This window comes from Dipodomys merriami, unplaced genomic scaffold (assembly GCF_024711535.1).
Source record: "Dipodomys merriami isolate MVZ:Mamm:240054 unplaced genomic scaffold, mDipMer1.0.p SCAF_409, whole genome shotgun sequence".
Taxonomy (NCBI): domain Eukaryota; kingdom Metazoa; phylum Chordata; class Mammalia; order Rodentia; family Heteromyidae; genus Dipodomys; species Dipodomys merriami.
The window spans coordinates 227,267-246,607 of NW_027205704.1; the positions used below are offsets into that span (position 1 = coordinate 227,267).

The window sequence follows — 19,341 nt, forward strand, 5'->3', positions numbered from 1 at the left end:
AGCTGGGTCACTCCACTCCCTGGCTGGAGGCAGTATACGAGTCTGTCAGGCCAGCCCACCCTGCTGCAGCCATGTCTCGGCCCCTGTCAGACCAGGATAAGAGAAAGCAAATCAGTGTGCGTGGCCTGGCTGGCGTGGAGAATGTGACTGAGCTGAAAAAGAACTTCAATCGGCACCTGCATTTCACGCTAGTCAAGGACCGCAATGTGGCCACGCCGAGAGACTACTACTTTGCGCTGGCCCACACTGTCCGAGACCACCTCGTGGGACGCTGGATCCGCACACAGCAGTACTACTATGAGAAGGACCCCAAGGTGCTATGGGGGATCCCTGCATGGGAAATGGGGCGTCACCAAGTGGCTGTTGCTTTCTAAGGCCTGTGCTTTCTGCAGCAAAAGGATGGCTCCGGGGAACTGGGTTTGGAGGATCTAGGAGTACCAGATGGAGTGGGTGCTGGGGGTAGAGGAAGGCCGGGGGAAGTCTCAGAGCAGGTGGGCTGCTTGCAAAGGCCTGGCCCCATCTACTCTGAGAAGGTTGGAGGGGCTGCTATGAGGAAAAAAGCTGTCCTGTGGCCTGGTTTAGACCTGGGGTAGAATGACATGCCATTAATGTGTACACGGTGCAGTGTGCCTGTGCCACAGGCAGGGCGAGGCTGGAGCAGCTGGGGCGGTCAGGATCAAGTGTCTGAAGGGGTCATTGGTAAATGTCAGCAACCTAATACCACATGCCCGTGGTGGGGGAGGGGTCCCGGGGACAGGAGGGGTCCAAGCTCTTGGCATGCTCATAGCTGTTGTCTATCCTCTTTGGGGTCAGAAGTTGGAAGATGAAGGGGCGCTGCCCAGACCATTCCTAGCCCTGAGTCACTGTGTGACCTTGAGAAAAGGACTTTTTTCCTCGAGGCCTTGGCCTAGCCCTTTTAGAGAACATTTGGAAGTATTTATTTGTTTTGACTCTGATGGGCTCATGTGTGTGGAAAGGGGTTCTTTCACCTCTCCTAAGCACCTCGATCCCTAAGGCATGCCTGTCCTGTCCCATTCTTCAGATGAGAAGACTGAGGCCACAGAGGAATGATTTGACTTAGCACCAAGGCCTTACTTACTTGTTAGACTTCTTTTTTTTTTTTTTTTTGTCGGTTGTGGGGCTTGAACTCTGGGCCTGGGCGCTATCCCTCAGCTCTTCAGCTCAAGGCGAACGCTCTACCACTTGAGCTACAGCGCCACTTCCAGTTTTCTGGTGGTTTTTATTGGAGATAGGAGTCTCACGGTCTCTCCTGCCCGGGCTGGCTTTGAACCGCGATCCTCAGATCTCAGCCTCCTGAGTAGCTAGGATTACAGGCGTGAGCCACCAGCGCCCGGCTACTTGTTAGACTTCTATGTTTCAGATGGTTGTTCTGACTGGAGAGAAAAATTTTGGACACAGAAGTGGGATATGCTGGCTGGTGCCAGTGACTCACACCTGTAATCCTAGCTACTTAGAAGGCTAAGAACTGAGGATCACAGTTCAAAGTCAGCCCACACCCACCCCCAGGCCCAGAGTTCAAGCCTCATGACCAAAAAAACAAAAAAGAAAAGAAAAAGAAAAGGAAGTTTAAAGTCAGCCCAGGCAGAAAAGTCAGTGAGACTCTTATCTGATTACCAAAAAGTCTGTAAGTGGAGCTGTGGCTCAAGGAGGGAAGAGCACTAGCCTTGAGCACAAAAGCTCAAGGACAGTATTCAGGCCCTGACTTCAAGCCCAAGTACTGGCACATGTGTGCACACATGTGCACACACACAAGTAATAATGGGATATTCTGAAACCTGGGAGCGGAGCAGGAGAGGGGGATCTCGGTGAATTTCAGTTGGTGAATGTTGGTGGATAACCTGACCACCTTCCCTTCCCTGTCCATGTCTCTGGATAGAGGATCTACTACCTGTCTTTGGAGTTCTACATGGGACGGACACTACAGAATACCATGGTGAACCTGGCCTTAGAGAATGCCTGTGATGAAGCCACCTACCAGGTTGTGGGGAGCACTGAGGCCTGGGGAGGGGGGTCTCGTTGCTGACACTTGGCCTTGACTACTGCCATCCCTCCTCCTAGTTGGGCCTGGACATGGAGGAGCTGGAAGAAATTGAAGAGGATGCAGGGCTGGGCAATGGGGGCCTGGGTCGGCTGGCAGGTGAATAGGTGATCTGGGAGGGGAGGGGTGCGGGCAGAGGGCTGCTTCAGTGCTGGGTCCTGATCCCCCCTGTGTTTCTGCAGCATGCTTTCTGGACTCCATGGCGACACTGGGTCTGGCTGCCTATGGTTACGGGATCCGCTATGAATTTGGGATTTTTAATCAGAAGATCTGTGGGGGCTGGCAGGTGAGAGCCTGGGACCTGATCTCATTGGACCTTGGTTGTGATGCAAAAGTTCTCCCATGTCATCTATTTCTGGATAGGTTCAGAACCTGCCACAGACTTGGGAAAACATCCTTGCTCTTCTTTCTCTGCTGGCTCCAAAGCCAGTTGGTAGCCCCTGAAATAGGTTGACCACATCTGTGAACCCCACTGGATAGTCTCCCAGACCAAGAATCCCTATATAGGATACTCCTGACCACCATTCCTGCTCTGCCGTGCCCTACCAGCTGGTGGGGCTCCTGGGTTGGACACTGACTACTCTCTCCTATCTTGCCTTTAATTTAGATGGAGGAAGCTGATGACTGGCTTCGCTATGGCAACCCCTGGGAGAAAGCCCGGCCTGAGTTCACACTGCCAGTGCACTTCTATGGCCGAGTGGAGCACACCAGCCAGGGAGCCAAGTGGATAGACACACAGGTCAGGATGAAGCAGGGAGTCAGGGTGGGGATGCTGGGAGAAGATCCCGTGACAGGACAGGGGAAAGGGAGGAAGCTAGTAGAGGGAACAGGATACAAGGAAAAAACGTACAGTCTATTAGACTCAGTGCTATTTTATGGGTTAGAAAACAGGCCCAGAGAGGCTAAGTGACTTACTCAAAACCACACAGCCAGAACCAGGAGAGCCTTGGAGTCAGGGACACAATGGGTTCAGGCTAAATAATAAAGCTCAAGAGGAGGAAAGTGCTATCCTTTTTCCACCAGGGCCCCACCCCCAGCCCACTCCTTACCACAGCTAGCACAAGACATGTCAGGGGACTGTCACAGTGACTCCATGCTTGCCTGTGCATTTGACCTGGAGATCTGATGAAAACAAAGGCAACAACCCAGAATTGGGAACACAGGAGAACGTTAAGGCTTCTAGAGTGAAACTGAATTGTCCAAGGTCACACACCAAGTTCCAGGGAGCCTAAAGCCGGTCCAGGCATCCATCCTAATCATTGTTCAGTGGATTCTCAAACGTCTAGGCTTTCAGCATTGGGTATTCATTGCACTGTTACTCCAGAAGGGGCGGCTGGCCTGGCACAAGCATCTCTGGCTAGTAGGCCAGGAACTTGGCTCAGTCTGGCTGTGCAACCTGGCTGTGTGATATTGGATCAAGTCCCTTCCATCTCTGAGCTGCAGCTTTCTCCATGCTCCAGTCAGGGCCTCTTAGGGTTAGAGAAGGATGGTGATGCCCCTTTTAGGGTCCTTTGGAAAAGTGCAGGTGCGCTGGCAACACCGAGTTCTGAGCAGCCATTTATTTTTCAATTAAAAAACTTTAGCATGCTGGGCACTGGTGGCTCACGTCTGTAATCCTAGCTACTCAGGAGGTTGTGATCTGAGGATCTCGGTTCAAAGCCAGCCTGGGCAAGAAAGTCCATGAAATTCTTATCTCCAGTAAACCACCAGAAAGCCAGAAGTGGCACTGTAGCTCAAGTGGTAGAGCGCTAGCTTTGAGCTGAAGAGCTGAGGGATAGCACCCAAGCCCAGAATTCAAGCCCCACAACCAACCAAAAAACAAAACAAAAAAAACTTTAACATTATCTGGGCACCAGTGGCTCACACCTATAATCCTAGCTACTCAGGAGGCTGAGATCTGAGGATCACGGCTCAAAGTCAGCCGGTGCAGGAAACTCTGTGAGACCCTTATCTCCAATAAACCACTAGAAAACCAGAAGTGGCACTGTGGCCCAAGTGGTAGAGCACTAGCCTTGAGATGAAGAGCTGAGGGACAGCGCCCAAACCCAGAGTTTACGCCCCACAACCAACAACAACAACAACAACAAAACTTTAGTATTTTTTATTGTTATTATAAAGGTGATATACAGAGGGTTTATGGTTACATAAGTCAGGTAATGAGTATATTTCATTTTGGACAATGCAGCTGTTATTACTGTTTGCTTATTGTGAGAGGTGAAAAACATTAGTCACTGTGAATTAGCTCTATGTTCAACCAGACATAAATCTGTGATTTATCTGGTGTGCCTGTGCTGGCCTCAAGCTCTCCCAGCCCATACTGGAGTCCAAAGTGACCTCTCATTTTTTTTTTTTTTTGGTCAGTCGTGGGGCTTGAACTCGGCCTGGGCACTGTCCCTCAGCTCTTCAGCTCAAGGCCAGCGCTCTACCACTTGAGCTACAGCGCCACTTCCGGTTTTCTGGTGGTTTATTGGAGATAAGAGTCTCACGGTCTCTCCTGCCAGGGCTGGCTTTGAACCTCGATCCTCAGATCTCAGCCTCCTGAGTAGCTAGGATTACAGGCATGAGCCACCAGCGCCTGGCTGACCTCTCATTTTTGCCCAGGCCAGGCTAGCCAACTCGTGTGTGTGTGTGTGTGTGTGTGTGTGTGTGTGTGTGTGTGTGTGTGTGTGTGTGTGTGTGCGCGTGCGTGCGTGCGTGCGTGCGTGCGTGCGTGCGTGCGTGCGTGCGTGCGTGTGTGTGTGTGTGTGTGTGTGAAGCATGTACACAATGCCAATTCTTGCACTTGATTTCAGGGCCTTGACACTATCCCTTAAGTCTATCACTTGGGTCATACCTCTACTTCCATCTTTTTGGTGATTAATTGGAGATAAGAGCCAGGTACTCATGGCTCACACCTGTAATCCTAGCTACTCAGGAGGCTGAGATCTGAGGATCGCAATTCAAATCCAGCCAGGGCAGGAAAGTCCATAAGACTCTTAGCTCCAATTAACCACCAGAAAAACAGAAGTGGCACTGTAGCTCAAGTAGTAGTAGAGTGCTAGCCTTGAGCTAAAGAGCTGAGGGACAGCATTCAAGCCCCAGGACCACCAAAAAAAGTCTCATGAACTTTTCTACCTGGGATGGCTTTGAACTAGGACCCTCAGATTTCAGCTTCCTGATTATAGGCATGTACTTGCAACTCTTGTCACACTACCTCTTCCCCTAATCCTCAGAACATTCTTTTTGTTGTTGTTGGTCATGGAGCTTGAACTCTGGGCCTGAGTGCTGTCCCTCAGCTCTTCAGCTCAAGGCGAGTGCTCTACCACTTGAGCCACAGCACCACTTCTGGTTTTCTGCTAGTTTATTGAGTCTCACAGACTTTCTTGCCTGAGCTGGCTTTGAACTGCGATCCTCAGATCTCAGCCTCTTGAGTAGCTAGGATTACAGATGTGAGCCCCCAGCACCAGCTCAGAACATTCTAACAAGACGGGAGTTGATGTATTGGGAATCAATATTGGGAATGTTCCCTTTTTATACATGAGGTCCAGTTGTGCAGTTTTCTCCTGTTACCAGCTAGTAAACACTAGTGTTAGGACTGAAACCCAGGCTTGGGAGCTGGTAGCAGGCATTGACAATGCCTGGACTTCCAGCCCTGCAGGTGAGGGAGGTCCTAGGAGTCAGACACAGGCAGTTGTCCAGGGCTGGTCTCCTGGCAGCTTGTCCAGCTCATCACACAGGGTGTCTCCCACAGGTGGTATTGGCCATGCCCTATGACACTCCTGTGCCTGGATACCGCAATAATGTTGTCAACACCATGCGCCTCTGGTCAGCCAAGGCTCCCAACGACTTCAACCTCAAGGACTGTGAGTTTCCATTGGTGGAGAGCAGCCCCACCTACATCCTACCTGGCCTGTGCCCATTCTGATGCTGTCTTCCTTTTGTCCCACAGTTAATGTCGGTGGCTATATCCAGGCTGTGCTGGACCGAAATCTGGCTGAGAACATCTCTCGTGTCTTGTACCCCAACGATAATGTGCGTTGCCCTTTTGGCTGGGCGTGGCAGCCTGAGTCTTTGGGAGATGGTCAGGGGACTGAGGGGGGGACATTTGCTGCTCCCCTAATCACTTCTATGGCCTGGACCTGTGGACCCTGTTTTCTCTCCCACCTTCCCAGTGTCCTTTGAGTAGGAGAGGCCTGAGTCTTGAGGGAAGAAGATTAGGATGAGATATTGCTTAGCTTTTTCTCTCAAGGCTGGTGCTCTACCATTTGAACCACACTTCTACTTCTGGATATTTTTTGTTTTTTAATTAGTTTATTTTTTGCTTATATGGTATAATGAAATCAAACCCAGGATCTCATGAATGCTAAGCCAGCATACTACCACTAAGCCACATTCCTAGCCTTGGATTTTTTTTCTTTCTTTTTTTTTTTTTTTTTGGCTAGTTAACTGAAGATAAGTCTCTCGGATTTGTCTGCCCAGGCTGGCTTTGAAACTGGATCATTAGATCTCTGCTTCCTGAGTAGCTAGGATTATAGACATGAGCCACCAGTGTCCAGCAGAATGGAGTATTTCTTTTCTGTCTTTTCTTTTTTGGTACTGGGGATTGAACCCAGCACTTGCTAGGGAAGTACTTTGCTACTAGGCTACACTCCAGCCCAAGAATGGAGGTGTTTTGTTTTTTGTTTTTGTTTTTTTGTCTGTCTGTCATGGGACTTGAACTCTGGACCTGGGCGCTGTCCCTGAGCCCTTCAGCTCAAGGCTAGTGCTCTACTACTTTGAGCCACAGTGCCACTTCTGGTTTTCTGATGGTTAATTGGAGATAAAAGTCTCATAGACTTTCCTGCCCAGGCTGGGTTTAAACTACAATCCTCAGATCTCAGCCTCCTGAGTAGCTAGGATGACAGGTAAAGTCACCAGCGCCCAGCTAGAATGGAGTATTTATAAGGGACTTTTCTGGCACCTCCATAATGTCCCTGTTTCTGACACCATCTCCCATGATTACTAATTAATGGGGACAAAAACCCTGGGTCTTGGAGGCAGGGAAAGTTTAGTGTTCTGAGTCCTAGTAAATGAGATCTATTCTGGCCACACCCACAGCAACATTAGATCCCACCCCTGCTGTCCTTACTCCATGCTGCCTTTACTCCATGCTGCCTTGCTCTCTCAACTAGTTCTTTGAGGGGAAGGAGCTGCGGCTGAAGCAGGAGTACTTCGTAGTGGCTGCCACCCTCCAGGACATCATTCGGCGCTTCAAATCTTCCAAGTTCGGTTGCCGGGATCCTGTGCGCACAAACTTCGATGCCTTCCCGGATAAGGTACTGTGCCAGAGGGAAGGCCACGTGTCCACTGTGACTGCAGTGTCCCATTGGCCCTCCGGACTCGCCTGCCCCACTTTATAGACAAGGATGTGGAAACCGGCAGTATGGAGGTAACATGCTCAAGGTTTTTAACCAACATGCACATAGCACTTGAGCCTTCCTCCTCCATCCACTACCCTCTGCCCCTGAGGGCCCCTCCCCTCCCCCCCCCCCAGGAGCTCTGAAGGGAAACCATAATGTTTGCTTTGGGCCCAGGCTGACTCCCAGCCCCCTTGCCTACAGGTGGCCATCCAGCTTAATGACACCCACCCCTCCTTGGCCATCCCTGAGCTGATGAGGATTCTGGTGGACCTGGAACGGCTGGACTGGGACAAGGTGGGCTTTGGGATTCCTCTACCTTTGTTTGAACTGCTCTGTCTTGGGATGGGAAGGGAATGAGGCTGGGAGTCTTCAAACCCAGCTCTGCAGGGGCAGAACATAGGGCTTGCAGAATCTTAGGTTTCAGGCCTTCTACCCTGACTCCTCGCCCTCTGAGCCAGGCCTGGGACGTGACAGTGAAGACCTGTGCCTATACCAACCACACGGTGCTGCCCGAGGCCCTGGAGCGCTGGCCTGTGCACCTCATGGAGACGCTGCTGCCCCGGCACCTGCAGATCATCTACGAGATCAACCAGCGATTCCTTAATGTGAGTCTGAGGGCCTGTGGTGGGCAGGTGTGCAATGGGCCCCAGAGTAGGCACATGGAAGGGGTGTCCCTTAGGAGCTTGAGCCTTAAGGTGTGGGGAAGACTGAGGGGTATGAAGTTGATCTGTGCTTTTGGGGGTCCTGATCCTATTTTGTTTCTCTGGGCACAGAGAGTGGCAGCTGCATTCCCAGGGGACGTGGACCGGCTCCGGCGCATGTCACTCGTGGAGGAGGGTGCAGTGAAACGCATCAACATGGCACACCTGTGCATTGCGGGCTCGCATGCAGTCAATGGTGTAGCTCGTATCCACTCGGAGATCCTCAAGAAGACAATGTGAGCCTTCCTTTCAGGCCCTGCTTCTCCAGGCTCTGCCTACAGCTTCTCAGCCTCACACGGTCCTGCTTCTTCATCACCTGGACCCTTTATAGTCTCCTCACGCTGGCCCCTCCCACACATAACCTGTTTTGAGAGCACTATAGTCCTTTCCATCCAGTATAGTTATATGTACTGTTACACTCCAGTTAACCTCTCCCCTCCCCTTTTTTTGTGCAGGGTCTGGGGCTTGGACACAGGGTCCTGCCATTGTCCATGAGACTTTTTGCTCAAGGCTACCAATTGAGTCACAGCTCCATTTTCGCATTTTAGTAATTAATTGGAGATAGGAGTCTTGCACACTTTCCTATGGGGGGCTGGCTTTGAAACATGATTCTCAAATCTCAGCCTCTTGAGTAGCTAGGATTACAGGCGTGAGCCACCAGCACCCAGCTCCCAGTTAACCCCTTTTTTACACAACAGTCTCTACTTCTCCCGTTTCTGCATCCCATCTCCCAGGCCCCTTGGAAAGGAAGGAAACTAGAGTAGGGCCCCCAGGAGGAGATTCCTACAGGGGTGAGTGGTGACCCTCGCTCAATCCCATGCTGCAGCTTCAAGGACTTCTATGAACTGGAGCCTCATAAGTTCCAGAATAAGACCAATGGCATCACCCCTCGGCGCTGGCTGGTTCTGTGCAACCCTGGCCTGGCAGAGGTCATTGCTGAGGTGAGAGGCCACTGTATCACTGCAGGGATCTGCTGCATACAGTTGGGTGGGTAGCTCACTGTACAGGCACTCCCAGCTGAGGATTGCAATACAGTTGTGTTCTCCAATCCTGACATCCCCCTGGAAGAGAGGATACGGGTGCATAAGTGTGCCTCACAGGATAATAGAGGCTTTGCCTACAGAGGCCAACCTCCTGTTGGAGATCAGAGTCTTAAAGGGAAGGTGTCATTCCTGAATCAGGTTAGTGGGGAAGAGAAGAGGGTAGAAGTCAGGAGGCCTACTGGTGGGGAGGGTCAGGTGGGACCAGCCATCAGAGCTCAGAGATGGGAGGGAGGGGAGGTGGACACAGATGCACCATGCCCTGTCCCTAGCGCAATCCCTGAAGTGGGGGCACCCTGCTGACCTGGAAAGGGAACCCTCTGTGCCCAGGGAGGGAGCAGGAATGACTAAACACTGCCTTTCCACAGCGCATTGGGGAGGAGTACATCTCAGACCTGGACCAGCTGCGGAAACTGCTCTCCTATGTGGATGATGAAGCTTTCATCAGGGATGTGGCCAAAGTGAAGCAGGTGTGGAATGCAACCTGGGATACCATGCCAAGGCCCTATATCCGGGTCAGGAATGGTAGCAAGAGCATATCTCTCTTGCCAACCCCAGGCACTGGTAGAATCTTCCTGGAGTGGGTTGTGGAAGGCAGTATCTGATCTCACTGGGCGAGTGCTGACATCCATTAACAATGTCTGCCCTGGTACAGAGGTGGAGGAAGGTAGCATTGGAGCTTCCTATTACCTACCTTCCTGGGCCTGAGTGGAGGGAAATCAGTGATTGGGTAGAGTTTCTGAAGCGAAGCTCATTGGTGAGCCCTGTGCCTCTCCTGCCTACAGGAAAACAAGTTGAAGTTCTCTGCATACCTGGAGAGAGAATACAAAGTCCAAATCAACCCCAACTCCCTCTTCGATGTCCAGGTGAAGCGGATTCATGAATACAAGCGTCAGCTCCTCAATTGCCTTCACGTCATCACCCTGTACAATCGTGAGTGGCTGGGACTGCATTCGTTTCAGTCCTCACTTCCACCCACCTCCCACCACACTGCCTGATCGGTATTTCTTTGTGCCTAGTGACACTCTTAGGACATGAAAGTAGTATCTCATTTCATAGATGGACAAATCGAGTCTCAGGAGGAAGTCACGGGCACAGAACAAGTGACTGGCTAAGCCAGGGCAGCCCATCTCAGACCCTGCCTGGCTGTCTTGGGTGCTTTTTGGAGCCACTGCTGGAGGGCAAATGCTGGTTGGCTTGAAGCTTCTCTTCTCTTCTCCACAGGGATCAAGAGAGAGCCCAATAAGTTTGTTGTGCCTCGGACTGTGATGATCGGAGGCAAGGTGAGAAGCTGCATACAGGTTGGGCTCTGAGCCTTGGACATGTGGGTCCAGGGCTGGGCAGTAGCACTGACCCTAGACTGTGCTCCACAGGCCGCACCCGGGTACCACATGGCAAAGATGATCATCAAGCTTATCACTGCAATCGGGGATGTGGTGAACCACGACCCGGTGGTGGGAGACCGCCTCCGTGTGATCTTCCTGGAGAACTACCGAGTCTCACTGGCTGAGAAAGGTGGGCCCTGCCATGGGCCCTATCCCAGGGGAGGCATTAGCTAGCCTTTTATTTACTTATTTATTTTGAGGTACTGGGGTTTGAACTTTGCACTGTCAGGCAGGCACTCTGATGCTTGAGCCACATTTCTAGCCCTTTTGCTCTGTGCTTTCTTTTAAAATTTTTTTTTTAATTTACTAGTCCTGAACTTTAGCTCAGAGCCTGGGCACTATCCCTGCGCTTCCTTTGCTCAAGTCTAGATAGAGCTCTACCACTTGAGCCACAGCCCCACTGCTGGCATAATTGGAGATAAGAGTCTCATAGACTTTCCTACCTAGGCTGGCTTCAAACCACAATCCTCAGATCTCATCATCCTTAGTAACTAGGATTGCAGGCAGGAGCCACTCAGCTTTGTTGTTTGTGAGATAGGGTCTTGCTTTCTATCCAGGCCTACCTGGACTGAGATCCTCCTATTTAAGATCCTCCTTTGAGCTGTGGTTCAAGTGGCAGAGTACTAGCCTTGAGCAAAAGAAACTCAGGGACAGTGCCTAGGCCTTGAGTTTAAGCCCCAGGACTGGCAAAAAGAAAAAAAAAAAAAAAAGAATAAGAGATGGTGGGAGGAAGACTAGATTGGTGGCAGCAGAGGGGAGGTTGAGTTTGGCTGTGTGCAGAACCAACCTCACCCAATATGGCAGGACCACTCCAAAGCTGACCCTTCTCCCCCCCCCCCCCACCTCTGCCTTACAGTGATCCCAGCGGCCGACCTCTCTGAGCAGATCTCCACTGCAGGCACTGAGGCCTCAGGCACAGGCAACATGAAGTTCATGCTCAATGGGGCTCTGACCATTGGCACCATGGATGGGGCCAATGTGGAAATGGCAGAAGAGGCGGGAGAACAGAATTTCTTCATCTTTGGCATGCGCGTGGAGGACGTAGAAAGGCTTGACCAGAGAGGGTATGGGTCAAAGTTCAGGGTTCCTGGGCAGGAGGAACCAAAGTATAGCTGCTGGAGGGGCCTGGGCTGGGAGAGGCTTACCTGGAATGCCTGAACAAAGGCCGTCAGGATTCTGGAAAACTTGAGAGTTGTTAGCAAATAAAGGTAACAAAATGGAAAAAGAAAGAAGTGACAGAAGCAAAGGAAAAATAAGGGAAAATTATATCTATCCTAAGGGATAATGTTCTGAAATTAGAAGCGAAGTTAAATCATTAGCTTCCTGAATAGCCTTGTCACAAGGGAAAAAATGGACATGATGTTTGCAATTCTACTTGTGACTTGAAACATAAATCTTCAGAGTAGACATTTTTCCTACGTTTTAATACACACACACATATAAATAATACATAAAATATATATATTTACTTGTGCTGGTCCTGAGGCTTGAATTCAGGGCCTGGGCACTGTCCTGAGCTTCTTTTGCTCAAGGCTAGCATTCTACCACTTGAGCTACAGTGCCACTTCTGGCTTTTTTCTTTTTGCTTATGTGGTGCTGAGGAATTGAACCCAGGGCCTCATGCATGCAAGGCACGCTCTACCACTGAGCCACCTTCCCAGCCTATTCCATTATTATTTTTTGTGATGGTAGTGGGGCTTGAATTCAGGGTGTGGGCTTCCCTTAGTTTGCTCAAGGCTGGTGCTCTGTTACTTGAGCCACAGCTCTACTTCTGGTTCTTTAATGGTTGATTGCAAATAAGAATCTCACAGACTTTCTTTTTTCTTTTTCTTTTTTCTTTTTTTTTTTTGGGTCCTGTCGTGGGCCTGAACTCTGGGCCTGGGCGCTGTCCCTCAGCTCTTCAGCTCAAGGCTAGCGCTCTACCACTTGAGTCACAGCGCCACTTCCGGCTTTTTTTTTTTTCTGTTTATGTGGTGCTGAGGAATCGAACCAAGGGCCTCATGCATGCGAGGCAAGCATTCTACCACTGAGCCACCTTCCCAGCCCAGACTTTCTTGCCTGGGCTGGCTTTAAACCATAATCCTCAGATCTCAGCCTCCTGAGTAGCTAGGATTGCATCTCTGTACTAATTAATTTATTTTTTATTTTTTGAGATGGGGATCTCACTGTGTTATCCAGATTAGTCTTAGCATTCCTAGAGTCAAATGATCTTCTTGCCTTAGCCTCCAAAGTAGCTGAGACTATGAGACTATAGGCATGCACTCAGCTGGCATGTGTGTGCACACATGTGTGTGTGTAATATTTGCAGTACTATTATTTGAACTCAGGGCCTTGCACTCTACCACTTGAGCCATGCCTCCAGACCTAATATTTATGTACTTGTTGGTTTGGGGCCTGAACTCTGGGCCTGGGCACTGTCCCTCAGCTCTTTTTTTTTTTTTTTTTGGTCGGTCATGGGGCTTGAACTCTGGGCCTGGGCGCTGTCCCTCAGCTCTTCAGCTCAAGGTGAGCGCTCTACCACTTGAGCTATAGCGCCACTTCCGGTTTTCTGGTGGTTTATTGGAGATAGGAGTCTCACGGTCTCTCCTGCCCAGGCTGGCTTTGAACCGTGATCCTCAGATCTCAGCCTCCTGAGTAGCTAGGATTACAGACGTGAGCCACCAGCGCCCGGCTGTCCCTCAGCTCTTTCGCTCAAGGCTAGGGCTCTACCACTTGAGCCACAGCACCAATTCTGACTTTTTCTGCTTATGTGGTGCTGAGAGCCCATGCCCAGGGCCTCATGCATGCAAGGCAAGCACTCTACCACTGAGCCACCTTCCCAGCCCCTCTGGAGCTCTTTTGTTCAAGGTTAGGGTCTACCAATTTGAGCTCCAGCTCTGGTATTTCTGATGGTTAATTGGAGATAAGAATCTTACAGACTTTTCTGCCTCGGCTGACTTGGAACTGTTATCTTCAGATCTCACCCTCCTGAGTAGCTAGGATTACAAGTATGAGCCTCTGGTGCCTAGCCTAAAATTTATTATTTGTATTTATGATTATGATTATTATTAGTTTAGTTTTTGTCACTTGTGGGGCTTGAACTCAGAGCCTAAGCACTGTTCCTGAGCCTCTTTGTGCTCAAGGATATCATTCTATTAATTGAGCCATAACTCCTCTTCGGGTTTTTCAAGTGGTTAATTGGAGATGAGAGTTTCATGGGAACTTTTCTGCATGGGCTGGCTTTGAGCCATGATCCTCAGATCTCAGCCTCCTGAGTAATTAGGATTATAGGTGTGAGCCACCAGTACCCAGCTCTAAAACTTATTTAAAAAAATTTTTTTAGTAATAAATGTAATACATACTCATTGAGAACTAGAAAATAACAGACTCAAGTAACTACCATGTATAACTTCACACCCAGATTTATAGTCACAGTTCTCTTTTTATGTATATTCTTGTTTATATGTATATATTTGTACAGTTGTATTATATGTATAGGAGCATATTTCACTTTTTGTGTGTGTATGCCAGTACTGGGGCTTGAATGTAGGATATAAGAGCTATCCCTCAGCTTTTCCTTTTTTTCTTTTCTTTTTTTTTTTTTGGGGTCCGGTTGTGGGGCCTGAACTCTGGGCCTGAGCACTGTCCCTCAGCTCTTCAGCTCAAGGCTAGCGCTCTACCACTTGAGCCACAGCACCACTTCCGGCTTTTTTCTTTTTGCTTATATGGTGCTGAGGAATTGAACCCAGGGCCTCATGCATGCAAGGCAAATGTTCTACCACTGAGCCACCTTCCCAGCCCCTTTTCTTTTTTTTGTAACTATCTTGGGGCTTGAACTCTGGGCCTTGGTGCTGTTTCTGAGGTTTTGTACACAAGGTTAGCACTCTACCCCACAATGCCACTTGTTTTTTGTTTTTTTGGTAGTTAATTAGAGATAAATGTCTCATGAGTTTTACTGTGCAGGCTAGATTTGAACCACAATCCTCAGATCTCTGCCCCCTGAGTAGCTAGGATTACAGGTATGAGATATCTAGCAGCTTTTTCACTAAAGGATGGTACTCTACCACTTGAGCCACACCTTCATTTCCAGCTTTTTGATGGTTAGAATCTCAGACTTTCTTGCCAAAGCTGATCTTGAACCTTGATCCTATATTTCTTCCCAAGTGGCTAGGATTACAGGCATGAGCCACCAGAGCCCAGCATGAGCCACCAAGGCCCAGCCGTATTTACAGTTTTAAGAGATTAGGAATAATATATATAATTTTGAATGCCAATACCTTACTTGACATCATTCATCTTTTAACAAAATTTAAGTGTTTTTATAGTATTCTGTCCTATCAACATGCCATATTATTTAATCAGTGCCATATGATTGGACATTAAGATTGATTTTTCTCTGCTGTTAGTCTAAGTATTGCTGCAGTGAGAGCCTTTTACATCTGTGTGCAAGTATCTGATTATTTCCTTAAGAGAATGACGAGAAGGAGGATATTTTGGTATCAAAAAGAAGGAGTGCTTAAGGCTCTGACACAGATTGCCAAGTTGCTTTCTGGAAAGTCAGTACCAGGGGCCTTGAGTTCAAACTGTTTTATTGCTAAAAAGAAAGAAAAGAAAGGAAGAAAAGTCAGTACCAGGTTTTGCTTCTACCAACAGATTTAAAGTGCTGGCATTTGATGCTGAAAGGAATTTCTCCTATGAGCCGGGCATGGGCTGTATAGTGGTGGTCCTGAAATTGCAAATACTCAGGAGGTGGAGGCAGGGGCACCCTGAATATTGTGAGGATCATGAGTTTGATACTAGCCTGGGCAAACTCAGCCAGATCTCTATCGCAAAAACCAAAATACAAATAAAAGGGCTGGGACTGTAGCTTAGTGGTAGAGCACCTGATGAGCATGTAAAAGTCCTTGGGTTCAATCTTCAGTACAAAAAAAAAAAGCCAGAAGCTAGTGGCCCATGCCTGTAGCTACTCAAGAGGCTGAGATCTGAGGATTGCATTTCAAAGTCAGCCTGGGCAGGAAAATCCATGAGACTCTTCTTTTTGTTGTTGTTGTTGTTGTTAGTTGTGGGGCTTGAACTCTAGTCTTGGGCGCTGTTCCTGCGCAATTCAGCTCAAGGCACTCGAGTGCTCTACCGCTTGAGCTATAATTCCATTTCCAGTTTCCTTGTGGAAAGTCTCATGGACTTTCCTGCCAGGACTGGCTTGGAACCGTGATCCTCAGATCTCAGCCTCCTCAGTAGCTAGGATTACAGGCGTGAGCCACTGGTGCCCAGCTTCCTTGAGACTCTTATCTCTAATTAATCACAGAAAAAGCCAGAAGTAGTGCTGTGGCTCAAGTGGTAAAATGCTAGTTTTGAAAGAAAGAGCTTACGGGGCTGGGAAGGTGGCTCAGTGGTAGAGTGCTTGCCTTGCATGCCTGAGGCCCTGGGTTAGATTCCTCAGCACCACATAAGCAAAAAGAAAAAAGCCAGAAGTGGCGCTGTGGCTCAAGCGGTAGAGCGCTAGCCTTGAGCTGAAGAGCTGAGGGACAGTGCCCAGACCCAGAGTTCAGGCCCCATGACTGGACCAAAAAAAAGAAAAGAAAAAAAGAGCTTATAAGCAGTAGAGTGCTGGCCTTGAGCTGAAGAACATAAGGACAGCACCCAAGTCCAGAGTTCAAGCCCCACGACCAACAAAAGTAAATAAAAATAAAAAAAAAAAAAGAAAAAAAGAGCTTAGTGACAGTACCCAGGACCAGAGTTCAAAGCCCAGGACAGGGAAAAAAAAAAAAAAAAAGGAACCCTGACATATTTTGATCCAGGCTCACATACTCAGCACTAGGCATTAGCACAATTCTGGCTGCTGAAGGGAGACTGGGCTGAGGGATCAGATGGGGGACCAGTGTAGGAGCTGATACCTGAAGGAGAGTGTCTGGTCACCTGAAGCGGGGCCAGTGCGGGGGAGCTGGAGGAAGCCTTGGTTTCTGATTAGAAGACAATAGAGGAAGGGTGGTAACTAAGTGATGGGGGGGGGGCAGGCTGGCCTTGTGCAGAGGTTTTTTGTTTTTGATACTGATACTGGGGTCTGAACATGAAGCTTCAGGCTTGCTAAGCAAGAACTCAAGGCATACTTGAGCCACACTTCTGGCTGCCCTCAAACTTTTCTTTTTTTTTTTTGGGTCAGTTGTGGGGCCTGAACTCTGGGCCTGGGCGCTGTCCCTCAGCTTTTCAGCCCAAGACTAGCATTCTACCACTTGAACCACAGCACCACTTCAGGCTTTTTCTGCTTATGTGGTGCTGAAGAATTGAACCTAGGGCCTCATGCACGCAAGGCAAGAGCTACCACTGAGCACCTTCCCAGCCTGCCCGCAAACTTTCAATCCTCCTGCCTTAGCTTCCCAAGTTCAGGGATTACAGACATGCACCACACCTTCCTGGCCTTTGGGGAGGGTTTTAATCTGAAGTCTGGGGGGACAGTCATAGTGCTTCAGAAAGTGGGGACATACCTGAGGGTGTCATGTTGGGGACAGGAGAGAAAAGACATTTGTGGAGTTCTTTCTTTTCTTTTTCTGGCAGTGCTGGGGATGGAACCCTAGAGCTTTGCATATGTTTGGCAAGTGCTCCACCACTGAGCCACAGCCCAGCCCAATACATGCACAGAGGAAACCCACTGGTGATGTGTAGTAGGAAGAGCCCTGTTTGGGGGCCTTGGCTTTGAGATTCACTTTTCTGTCCCTTCTAGACCAGTTTCCTCACCCACAAGGTGACTGTAGAAAAGAGAGAGGACTATTAGAGAAGGATTTCCAGGCTTAGACTCTGAGGCTTAGGGCTGGGATTTTCTCTAGAGGAGGAGCAGGTTGTTGACCCCAGCTCTATCCTGGCAGGTACAACGCCCAGGAATACTATGACCGCATTCCTGAGCTTCGGCAGATCATCGAGCAGCTGAGCAGTGGCTTCTTCTCCCCCAAACAGCCCGACTTATTCAAGGACATTGTCAACATGCTCATGCACCATGACCGGTGAGCAGGCTGGCCAGGCAACCGTGCAAGATGGCTGCCGGGCCTAGACAAGCATCAGGAGGGTGTGGGGAGGCTCAACAGGGGTGCTGGGGTGCTAGGCATTTGTGGTCAGGCTCTTTTGGAAGCAGCGACATTCTCAGGGCCCCAGCTGCCCATAGAGCTTCCTGCCTTTCTTTCCCACTTCAGGTTTAAAGTCTTCGCAGATTATGAAGAATACATTAAGTGCCAGGAGAAAGTCAGTGCTTTGTATAAGGTGAGAGATCCCAAACGTGGGCTTGGCAGGACTTGAGTGGCTCTGGCCTGGGGTGAGGCAGAAGGTGGGGACCCTGTTGGCGGAGTTGAACCCAGAGCTCCCCTTTGGCTTATAGAACCCAAGAGAATGGACAAGGATGGTCATCCGGAACATAGCCACCTCGGGCAAGTTCTCTAGCGACCGCACCATTGCCCAGTATGCCCGGGAGATCTGGGGCGTGGAGCCTTCCTACCAGCGCCTGCCAGCCCCTGATGAGAAGATCTGAACTCCTAGGCCAAACCCCAAACCTGCCCTGGTGTCTCTTTGCAATCCTTTGGGCCAACTCCAGCTCCTCTTCCAGAGGGTGGGAGCCTGGAGTTGGGTCTCTACGCCCTTTCCTGGAACCCTCTTTTGTCCAGTGTGATCAAGGGACACTGTCCCCTTCCTATTTGACCAGCTGTACCCACTTCCAATAAATTGACTCTCCTTGGGAGCTTCTTTACTCTTCTTTCTTTTGGGAAATATTTTTAGCCTTTGGCGAGCCCAACAGCTGCAGCAAAATCACCCTCTTGTCCCCCACACCCTGGCAGGTGCGTCCTCTGCAGGGAGGGGGAGAGGCGGCCCTGGGGCGTGGCTGGGACTTGGTCCCTTTTCCAGAGTCGCCCTCCACGCCTCTCTTACCAGTGCTGTGTCCATACTAGGTCAGCGGCCAGCCTGGCTGGCTGGGGGCGGGGCATCGGCCTGGGTGGGGCCCGCTCAGGCTGGAAGAGGGGACTTGGGCTGAGGCCTCGGGGCTGGGGAGGATGCACGCTATCTAGGGAGGGATGCTGGAGGGGGCCGGCCTACAGATGCTTGGCACCTTCTTGACTCCTCCCTTAACCCCGCCCCACTGCGGCGTTTTTAGGGTCTCTTAGCAGGTGGCTATGGTTCAGTCTAAAATCGGGGGAGGTCCAGGGCAGGGGGAGAGTCACAGACTGTTTGGGCTAAGACCGAGCGACCTCCCGCCCAATTATGGGGAAACAGGATCAGAAATGGCCTGTTTGTGGGTCCCTCGTTCCTGCGGTGCCGGGGAGATCTGCCTCCCGGCCCGAGGCGGGGACGCTTGGGGCCGCTGGTTTCAGAGTGAGTGTGTTTGAACCCCAATGGCCGGAAACTGTTACTGCTTCCCCCAGGCAGGGCTTGTGGGGACCCCAACTGCCTGCGGCTGCCCCTCCCAGGGTCCTCCTCGCCTTGGCCCAGGCCTCCAGTCCCCGCCACCACCCCCCCCCCGCCCCGTTCCCAGACGTCGGGCTAGTTCTGCAGGTAGCGTGGTTTCCATTCCCCGCCGCTCGGGCTGCTGCCCGCCCCGCAGCTCCCATCTCGATTGTCCTCGCCCCTCCTTCCGTGGACGGACGGTCACCAGGCCCCTCGGCCCCCTCGGCCCCCTCGGCCCGGCCGCCCGGGCTGGGCCCCCCACCACCCGCAGGAAGGCGCCCGGCCCGGGTTGCCCCGTGGGAACGGTTTGTCTCGAAAACAGGAACCCGGGCGGGGGGCTGGGCGGGGCGCCCCTTGCCCACCGCAGTCCGCTTCCTG

At 50.5% G+C, this 19,341-nt stretch overlaps 1 protein-coding gene across 1 annotated transcript; it reads left to right on the forward strand.

The window, feature by feature from the left end:
- LOC138806823 (glycogen phosphorylase, muscle form) lies at positions 1-18,262 on the forward strand. Its single transcript, XM_069992189.1, has 20 exons — positions 1-314; positions 1,898-1,999; positions 2,080-2,158; positions 2,242-2,345; positions 2,667-2,798; positions 5,790-5,901; positions 5,988-6,070; positions 7,210-7,353; positions 7,639-7,731; positions 7,896-8,042; positions 8,211-8,374; positions 8,965-9,079; positions 9,547-9,648; positions 9,964-10,111; positions 10,403-10,461; positions 10,552-10,693; positions 11,420-11,627; positions 17,403-17,537; positions 17,724-17,790; positions 17,906-18,262. The coding sequence occupies exons 1-20, from the start codon at positions 72-74 to the stop codon at positions 18,053-18,055; spliced, it is 2,529 nt and encodes an 842-aa protein (XP_069848290.1). The 5' UTR covers positions 1-71; the 3' UTR covers positions 18,056-18,262.
- The last annotated feature ends 1,079 nt before the right edge of the window (positions 18,263-19,341 follow it).